Below are 10,013 nucleotides of genomic sequence, written 5' to 3' on the forward strand. Positions count from 1 at the left end.
CAAGTAGTTTGAAAAAAGAAACAAACGTAACAAAAGACACGTGGTCATCGTTTGATTTTTTTAATAACATTGCCATACACAGGACATTTTTAAAACTCAAGAACTCAGTAACACAAAGATAAGAAAACATTAATAGTATATTTATTTTGTTTTTTCTCTCTCTTCTCGACATGTTTGTGTGAATCGCTGCCTAAAATGAAGAACACCCAAATAACTTTCAGAAAGAGCGGCGGCAGATCAAGACGTCCAATCTGTTCATTTTTTTGTCATTTTCATGTAAATGCTGAAAGACGGCTTTATTTAGAGTTGATTTTATTTGGTTTCAAATCAACAAGTGACTTCGTAAACTGAGGTAAAAATCAATGTGGACCGGCAAAAATCGGTAGCCCCTTCTTTTCTTAACTCGTCACAGACTGTGTGATCTATTTTGGCATTGAATATCCTCAAAGTGCACCTTCATTCATCACAAACTGCAGCTTCGACTCCGATGTCTTAGATATGAGATCATGTCTACGTCACGGCCGCTGTGACAATGGCATGACGGTCAGCGTCCGTGTTGACATCTGAACAGATGGCAGAGGTATTTTTCATGTAAATACATATAGAAAAAAGAAAAACGTTTAGGAACTAACAGAGAAAGCAACACTTTCAAAATGAATCTTGAATTACAGAATGTAAAAGAAGGAAAGTCTCAATTTAGCAGAGATCCAAAACAACATTTGAACATGCAAGAGGACAAAGCTGGCTGTAATATATATACACACACATTTCAATACATTTGTCAAGGGGATCAATGCCTCCAGAAACAGAACTGGTTAACTGATTGTGTTGGTTATAAACTCTCGAATCACCAGCTTTATTTGTTGAACTCATAATGTTGATTTCTTAAACGTACTGGAACTTAAATTTGCACGTCAGCCTGTTGTTTCTATAGGAAAAAAAAAATAGCTGAACTCGGTCCAACTCAAAACACAAATGAAAATCACTTTGGGGCTTTTTCTTTCTTTAAAGGTACGAGACAAATGTTTGTAACACTCGTAGGACTCATTTCCTGTTTTGTCGCTGTCCCAAATTCAGACTGAATAACAAGGCAGTTGTCAAAAAAGAAGGCGGTTTCTGGTGAACGACATTTACAGAGGTTTGTGTTTAGGAAATATCAGACGAAAGCATTCTGATGTCTAGTGAGGTATTAGTCCGTTCTCGTGTAACTGTGGCTTTTCGTTCTTTAAATCGTACAGCGACAGTGAGCCCTGTGAAAGAAGTTAAATGCATGGTTCACTGGATGGCGAGGCAGTCACAAGAGTCCCATCAGCTCCATTTCTCTCACTCTGCTTTCTGTACTAATTTTTCTAGTTAGACTTTGGTGAGTTTTTCCTTGGTTTTGTATTTAAGTTTCCGATCCTTCCGAGCAGTTCGTCGGCTTCCTCCTCCAGCACTGAGGTAAGAGAGCGGTGGATTCAGAATCCTCTTTTCAACAGCAAGGCCCGTACTGTGTCTTATATTCATGTCCATAGCACAACCACAGCTTTCTGACACGTTTAACTGTTCGATTAAGAGTCAGTATGATTCAATTGTTATGTTGTGACTAAAAATGTCACCGTTTCACAAATGGTGAGTCATGGAAAATGAGCAGACTGCTGACGTTTAGTGACGGCGCAGTTTTGTCCTCAAGATGGGTTTGTAGCAGGGTGGTGTTGGCCTCTACATGACAACTGCAGCGTCTTTAGTCGCTATAATGCGTAGGTGGGGACATGACTGGCTGTGGAGGCCATATCGGAGCACAGCATGAGGAGCTGTTCTCTGGCCTGAGACCTGGCACCGAAACAACCAGGTTGGCAACAAGTCAGATCCCGCCTGGCACAGGCTCCCTTGTCTTCTCTGGTGGCCCGGGTGGAGACAGAGGGCTGGTTTCATAAGGGGAGGGGGGGAATAGAGCAGTTACAGTACAGTATGTGTGAAGGCCAGCTGGCACTGCAGTTTGTTAACCACACAGATGGAAAGTGATGAGTCAGGAGGTTTCCTGTGGGTCCTTGTCGTCATTAATCCCAAAGCGAGACCTCGTCCATCGGGAGGGTGGGGGGGGACGCTACTGTCCTGGGACATAGGGCCAGCTGATGGAGCTTCCGGAAAGCTGCATGTCACGGATCAGCGTCTCGATGGGTGTCTTTCCTACCAGGCGCATGAAAAAGAGCTGGGAGATGAGGCTGGCGGGAACGGCGCGCAGGGCGGGGAGGCGCAGGAGCAGGCGGCCGAAGCGCTGTGGCTGGCTCGGGTACTGCATCCTCTCGTACTCCGTCAGAGCCACTTGAGCCTTCTCCTGCAGAGACTCCACGTGGACGGGGTCTGTCAGACCACAGGCATCTGAGTGGGAGGGAGGGAGAGACGGTTACTTAATAGTGTGGGCAGGTTACATAAAGAGTCGTGATGAGCTGAGAGGCAGGTTGAAATCCTAGACAATAACATGATAGACAAATGTTGTGTAAGGAAACAAAACTTTACTAACCCAAAACATAACTTCAAACTATTACCAGTGGTCATTTAGATTAAAAAACGAACAAAATAGAGCCTAACATTTAAAAAAGGGGGCGCTCACAATAATAATGTCTAAGAGTTAGATGCACAGTGCTATAATTAAACTAAAACCAGCACCACAATATACATTTTTACGAAAAATGTATTTGTGCTTGGACTTTTTGAGCTGCATGCCCCATCCACAAACATGGAGGAGGTGGGACTTATCATCTATACCGCAGCCAACCACCAGGTGGCAATCGAGACGCTTTGGCTTCTCTTTTGGGAAGCCTTCATGTTGTCCAGTGAGGACAGCACCAATTATACAGCATTTAAATATTACTGCATGTTCATGAGTATGCCAGGAGATGGTGCCATAGCAGGTTTCCTACTGACTGTTACTAATGACAGGGGCACCCAACACTTTTCACATGAGGATCAGTTTAATGGTTTAGTGTTTAAATGTCTTCTGGAGCTCTGAGTAATCCTTTGCTTGGATAATACAAAACACATGTTCACCAGACAGCGACAGTCTAATGAAATTAACCATTAACCTGCACTGTTTTATATTGACACACTAGAGACTAGGGATGCAGGGATTGCAGATTATCCTCAGGTCAGTTGGGTAGGATCATAAAAATTTTAATTTCAGATTAAAAGCAGGCTGGTTTAGGTGGGTGAAGCAGGCATCATACATAATAAAATAATTTATTACATTCTTTAAAATGTAAATGATAAAGAGAATATTATGCATTCGAGGGCAGCCGGGCACATCGTTGAGGCCGGATCGAGTCTAACTTTTGTGCAGTTTGCAATTACCAGCCAGTGAAAACATAGGCGGACCGTGCAAAGTGAAGTAAAATGTCCAGTGTGCAGGAAGCGTGTCTGAGTGCATTTGGTCTTGCAGTGAAAATGGGAGAGAGAAGAGATTGAGGTGTACTGGGTGTATACAACCAGACTTAGTTTTACTTTTACTAGTACTTTTATCCTTCCCTTTAAGTATGTTTTTCCTATCAAATAAAAAAATGTTGTAATGTGTGATAGATAGTTTACTGATTTACCTTGTTACAGTGAGGTGAGAGAGCTCCTCGGGTTTTAGTGTGTTGTTTTGGTGTGAAGGAGGTATAAAAGCCTATATATTTAAGCCTCTAGTCAATTTTACATTTGTATCTCAAAAACCGACAATTTCCTCGAAGTGTGAAACTCAATGGCTGGTGAATCATTTTTAAAGTGGCTTCCTGGCATGCACAATAAGAGCAGATGAGACACTCACCTGGTGAGAAGAGAGCGATGGCCTTGAGACAGCTGTACTCAGCGGAGTCCACCTGCAGCCGGGTCAGCTTGTCCACCTGGTCCTGGAACACCCTCACCTGGTCCATGAAGGACACCACGCGCTCTGCGGACATGGGCGAGGAGTGGAAGCCGGCCGCTGCCAGCAGGGGAGCCATGTGGAGTGGCAGGGCCGACTGGGCGGCGTTGAGGATGAACAGCTCGCTCCAGCTCAGCCTCAGCAGAGCCACCTGTGGATAAGTTGGCATGTTAATCAGATGCCCCTACACTGTTATCATCCATTTTTAATATTCACTGCGTTCATCGTATATTAATTCTTGATGTAAACATGATTCCTCCATTCTCTCCTGTAGCCTATTTACTCTCTGTTAACAGGGGAAACTCCTCAATGTTGCTTTATACTTTTATATGAGATTTAATCCACTGACCTGGTCGGAAACAGGCAGCTCAGGGAAATAAGGGATGCTTCTGGCCCACTCCACGGTGCTGAAGAGTAGCCGAGCAGCCAGTTCACAGATATTGTCGATTCCCATGGCGTTATCTGGACCGGCCTGTTGGTTGTACTGGTGCCCAAAGCGACTGCTGGGATATGGCTCAGCTCGCAGCAGCTGAGAGATGAGCTCCGACACCGGCTGACCTCCGCCACTTCCTCCATTGTTGTTGTTGTAAAACTCACCACCTCCAAGGCCACCGGCACCCCCTAGGGGTGTGATGGAGGGGCTGAGGCTCGGCTGAGGTGGGATGCGACCGCGTTGAACTGCTGTAGTTTGGTTGGGGGACAAAGGGGAGAGGAGAGGCGAGGGAGAGAAGATGAGGAGACAAGAGAAAATGGTGAAGGACAAGGGGAGGATAAGGGAGGGGGGGATTTGGAGATAAAAAAAACAGAGAGGAAACAAAGTTAAAACGGAGTTCATTCAGTGGTGAACGTCAGATTACACGCAGACAGGTTTGACTCGATTAGGAAACTACTCACTTAGATTAAAAGGAGGCACAATCGAGAAAAGACTGATCCCTCATTGCGAAATTGTAGAGAAATATACACGCATGAGGCAGGAATTTACTTTCTATTAGATCTTTAACCATCTGCGATATAATACTGAGAGAATTTACAACATGTTGCAGTTTTTTACCCACAGAAGACTGTTTCTGTACAAAAAAAAAGAACCATAGCCTGTACAGAGGCCGATTAAGACTCATCCATTCAGGTTTATGCATTCACTGTAAGCAACTATGTCCTTGAGTAAGACACTGAATCTCTTCCAGGCAGAGGAATCCTGCTCTGTTACAGAATCTGACCCCTGACCTCCCTGTGGGGGCGGTCAGTGTCAGGGAATTTCTCTGTAGGGAGCCATAAAGTGTCTAATTAGCATGTTTATGATCTGCGAGTGTTGCGTAAAGGCAGCTCAAACACAAGATCACAAAAAAAAAACACTATTAACAGAAATACATTTTCTATCTGTATCTAGTTGACAGGTATGTGTTCATTATTTGTGTTTGTGTGTTTCTTCCAGCAGGATATTGAGTAATGTGTCGCCAGGGCTCTGCCACTTAAGGTGAAATATCCCCATATTGGATTCTTCTCCATCGAGCCAACAAGTCGGAGGGTTTCTGCTTCAGCTTCAACCAGGGGCTTAAGGCTCTGGGACGCAGGTGTCTTAGCACTGTATCCCTCTCAGTCACTCTTACGCAGGCACTAGATTAAGCCACTTAGTACATGGCATTGAGCTGACACGCATGGCTAGCTCTGACATGATAGGGCCAAGACGCCCATGTGTGGCATTTTCCCTGCTCCTTGGAGCTCGCGGAGCTGAAGAGGCAAGATAATGGCAAAAGCTAATTTAACTAGGATTGATTTTACGGTTTCCTTTTTTAAAAACAGATGATGGGAGTAATGAGGAGACTCTGAGGCTCTTTACTGAACCAAATATATTCCCGTTTCCCCTGATCAGTTCAACTAGAGATCTTGCAACAGTTCCAGTGCACAATGTTTATAGATACAGTGCCGCTCACCCTTTCTACAGGATCAGAATGGATGAAAGATTTAAGGATCGGGATGGACAGATACCTTCTTTGCGCATGCCAACACGGAAACACTTCTTCAGGCGACAGTACTGGCACTGGTTCCTGTGGTGCTGGTCAATCTGACACTCTCTGTTCGACCTGTGAACACACACACGATAATTTCAAACAAGAGAAAGTAGTAATAATCCCCCTGCACGTTTGAAACAGTCGTCCTATTCAGTACATTGAGTTTGTTAGCTACTACCTGGTACACATACCAACAATTCTTGGTATTGAAATATGCTTCAGTGACAGTGTTGAAACTGTCAAAAACCACATGACAAATGTGTAACTGATGCTTCTTTCAGGCTTATGAATGTGTGAAAAGAAGTGTTGCAGTGATAAACATGACTTAGTCTGTAGTTGAACTGATGAAGGAAATAGCCATTAGCTGCAGTAATGAGGTGACTCAATCACAATTAATACATTTGAATGAATCTGCATATGAAATTTGACACGTCATCCCTTTAAAGGCTAATGAATGACAGAGGTCTATGATTAACTCCTATAATAATTGATATTGGACAGATTCAATCATATTTAATATTATGAATTAAAGCTGGATGATATATTTTGCTTCCTTTGTGAAATATTTTGTTCAGTATGATACAAGACAAATACAAGCTGAAAATCCTGCATATGTGACATAAGGTGAAACCAAAAATATGATTAGCTGGATAAATTAATAAAATCGTTTATAAGTATATTTTGAATATTTTTGGGCAAGGGTGTATCCAGTGGTTGGTTTGCAGGGGGCACTGAACCCTAATGGAATCTGATTTGCCCCTGTCCTTTCAGTATTTATTTTATACATTTACATTTTCTAATATTTTAACACAATGGCTTGGACAAGGAACTCATTAGTAAAAATTTATATTGAATGTGTATCTTTGCTCAGAACTATGGAGCCAGCAGTCACATGTGCTCCTTACTCAATCAGGAACCTTGCATTGATGTTGGACACATCAATGGATCCTGTCTATAAATATATGGCCCCTGGTTTAGAAAAATCCTAGATCCACAACTGAATCAACTGCTTATTTTACCATATATTTAAATCAACAAGCTATAGAAATGTTCAGGAATAAATACCCTGACATCAGTGTGATGTTACATGCAGGAGAGACAGCAGCCAGACACTACAACTCATTACATGACTCACATCCTCCTTCAGCATCATCTGTTTATCATCACACATGGCTACACAACCGTGTGTGTGTGTGTGCACCTCGAACACAAACATTGCCATTTTTCTGCAGGACGTTTCTGAACTCCATTACCCACGCTGCCCCGCTCACCTGCAGGTGTAGCTCAGGTTGCGACGGACGCTCCTCTTGAAGAAGCTCTTGCAGCCCTCGCAGGTGAACACGCCGTAGTGCTTCCCGCTGGACTTGTCCCCGCACACCACGCAGTCCACCACGCACGCCTTGTCCTCGTCCCCGGCCTCCATGTCGCTGCCTCCCGCCTGCGGGGAGCCGTCCTCCTCCTCGCCCCCCCTCAGGTAGCTCTTGTCCCCCAGCCCGTTGGTGCCCCCGTTCGGATCGCCCCAGCCCCCACTCACCATGGCCATCGCTTGGTGACCGAACCACCGCGGAGGAAACAGGCAGTCTGGGTGCTGTCAAGGGAACATAAATGTCCAGAGACCCCAAGAAGTCCTGACGGTGTGTGTGTGTGTGTGGCCTTCCACCTGGAGACTATCAGTCTTATCAGCCGGGCTGTGCTCTCATTGGCTGGTTAATTGTGTGGGGGGGGGGAACCAGTCCTCAGACTGAACAGGCCGATTTGAGGAGGGAAGCCTCTGGTGTTTGGCAGAAAAAAAAACAAGAGCAGTCGAGTCTCCTCCCACTTCACTATGACCTGGAACCAGTCCTCACTGTGGCAACTTCGAGTTCTGCCTGCCTGTGTGGTGGGTTTTGTATCCCCAGTCCAACTCTGTTCTTTTCTCCTTCTTCTTCTTCTCCTCCAGCTCCACCACTGCTCGTTGTGTCCTCCTCTGTTCTCCCCTGAGATGGTTGAAGAGCAGGCCTCAGACGAGGAACCTTCAACAGGGAACAATGAGTCAAACACACAGAACACATGATACACAACGAGAGAGAGAGAGGAATGGTATTTACAAGCAAATAACACTCGAGGTGAAAATCATTTCCCATAAACACAGTCTCACACCTCCTGCTCGGTCTCTAGCAACAGCAATGGCTGAAAAAGGACCTCGGTGTAGCTCGCCCTAGCACATGCCTGGAGAGGCTCTGACCACCCCTCTCTTAAAGTAACCCTCACACCGAAATGTGTCCCCGCTCGCACCGATCCCTCCGCTCTGAAAGGAAACTGTCTGGCTAAACGATAGTATGATATCAAGCTTACCTCGGGGTCAGTGCATGAACCGGCTCCGGCTTCCCTCGCTGGCAGATCAATCCTCCTCGTCTGGATCTAGATCTTCTTCCTTCCATCCAGCGCGGCGGAGAGGACCCACACAGCTCGTCTCCTCTCGGGCTGTAATCCTCTGAGCGGCAGCTGCAGCATTTTGAGCCACAATGGAGACACACCGGCTCAAGCAAATTCAACCTGACGTCCACACAGCAACGACATCCCTGTCATGGGGGCAGCGGGCTCCTTCACGGCTCGGCCAGCTGCAGCAGCACTGGTCGAGGAGGCGACGTGGAGCCAAAACACACAACGCGAGTAGATCCCCCCCCCCCCCAACACAAGGAAGTGCTCTCTCTCTCTCTCTTCAGCGCCAGTTGTAGCACGAGTGCTCGGCTGTGACAGTATCCTCTGTGCTGCTTCCTTTTCAGGAAATTTCACAAAAAAAAAAAAAAAAAAAAAGATGAAACCAAGCTGCAGAGTGTCCGCCTGCTCAGCCCTCCGTGGTTCCCGTGGTTCCTCTCCGGGCACTCATGCAGGCTTCTCCCTCCGACCTTTTGTCAATGCTTGCCCACCAAGAACTAATGACTTGAGGCCTAGCCCTGTGTGCTGCTTTCCTCCCCTGTGTGTGTGTGTGTGTGTGTGTGTGAAGCCTTTCCCTTTGGCTCAGGCGAACAGGAGGTGGGGGTGGGAAAGGATGGGTGCTCCTCTTCCCCCTCTCTCTCTCTCCCCTTCCAGCTTCTAAGTCCACAAATCAAATTCTGATTCAAGAAAATGGCCAGAGCCGGAGACTGGCTGGATTTCTCAGCATTTGCTCTTTTTTTCCTCCCCTCCTCGTTCCTCTTTTCTCCTCCTGCCTGTTTTCCTCTAACCTATTTGTGTGTGTACGAGAGAGAGAGAGAGCGAGATCAAGGAAAGCAAGGGAGTGGGAGGGAGTGCATGCAGAGGGGGAGGGGGCAGTGTGTGTATGTGTGTGTGTGTGTGTGTGTGTGTGCGCTCCCAGGGATTTGACACTGCTATTCAAGCCCTGCGGTTACCATGGTGCCGGCTGCCTTATATGGCCATTGGAGTCAAAGAGCAAAGAGAGTGGGCTGTGTGGGGCACCATGCACACAAACACACACACACACACACACACATGAAGAATGTGGAGGATCTCTCTCCTCAGAGATGCAGAAAGCGTGACCCCAAGGCCACAAAAACCACTCTGGCAATACCAGATTACCCAGAAGCCCTGCAACAAACACAAACAAGCCCATCTCCTGCCCACCCTTTTGTCTTTTAGAAAGCAACCGAACGCTGCATCCCAAAGTTTTTAAACTCCAGCGCACAATTCTACACAGCAGCGCAGAGGTGAGCTTTGTTTCCCCAATGCGAGACCAGCTCTCCTCGTCCTCCTCCTCCGTTTGAGGAAAAAAAGACCTGCTTTGATCCTGGGTATACGTGCGAAGCGGCTTGCTCCAGAGCAGCTTATTGTGCTGGGAATAAAGGTTACCATTTTGTGGTCATTGCTCATTTTCTCAAAGGGCGTCTGTCTCCGCGCTTTGTGGAGCACATGGTGATTTGTGTTCGAGGTCACCCCGAGAGGTCAAGCTGACTTTCACACCCCTGTCACGGTGGAAAGCCCAGGGTCAAATGCAGATAAAGTAGAGGAGAGGACACACAGCAACCCTGGATAAGAGCTTTAAGAGATAAAGTGATGAATCTGCTCGTAGATGTGCCGCTTTGCGTGGATGGGGGTTGCAGCCGCAGATAAAGTGGTGCTGCCTTCAGAGATTCACTATGTGCAAC

The 10,013-nt window shown here is 46.3% G+C and overlaps 1 protein-coding gene across 2 annotated transcripts; it reads right to left on the reverse strand.

Annotated features, from left to right (window-relative positions):
* Window positions 1-44: 44 nt before the first annotated feature.
* Window positions 45-7,601, reverse strand: nr2f6a (nuclear receptor subfamily 2, group F, member 6a). 2 transcript variants are annotated; one of them, XM_061084947.1, is made up of 5 exons: window positions 7,161-7,601; window positions 5,867-5,961; window positions 4,230-4,558; window positions 3,785-4,031; window positions 45-2,361 (listed from the first exon to the last, which is right to left on the reverse strand). In XM_061084947.1, the coding sequence occupies exons 1-5, from the start codon at window positions 7,430-7,432 to the stop codon at window positions 2,087-2,089; spliced, it is 1,218 nt and encodes a 405-aa protein (XP_060940930.1). In that variant the 5' UTR covers window positions 7,433-7,601; the 3' UTR covers window positions 45-2,086. The 2 variants fall into 2 exon arrangements, with proteins under 2 accessions (XP_060940930.1, XP_060940929.1); XM_061084946.1 differs by having other exon boundaries at window positions 4,230-4,561.
* Between the last annotated feature and the right edge of the window lie 2,412 nt (window positions 7,602-10,013).

This window comes from Limanda limanda, chromosome 13 (assembly GCF_963576545.1).
Source record: "Limanda limanda chromosome 13, fLimLim1.1, whole genome shotgun sequence".
Classification (NCBI taxonomy): domain Eukaryota; kingdom Metazoa; phylum Chordata; class Actinopteri; order Pleuronectiformes; family Pleuronectidae; genus Limanda; species Limanda limanda.

Excerpts from the sequence above, each read along its gene's own strand:
- nr2f6a (XM_061084946.1), bottom strand. The coding sequence starts at position 7,432 with ATGGCCATGGTGAGTGGGGGCTGGGGCGATCCGAACGGGGGCACCAAC. Across the intron at positions 4,562-5,866 it reads TGTTGGCATGCGCAAAGAAG|CAGTTCAACGCGGTCGCATC; the intron begins GTATCTGTCCAT and ends ACCAAACTACAG. Across the intron at positions 4,032-4,229 it reads AGCTGCCTGTTTCCGACCAG|GTGGCTCTGCTGAGGCTGAG; the intron begins GTCAGTGGATTA and ends ACTTATCCACAG.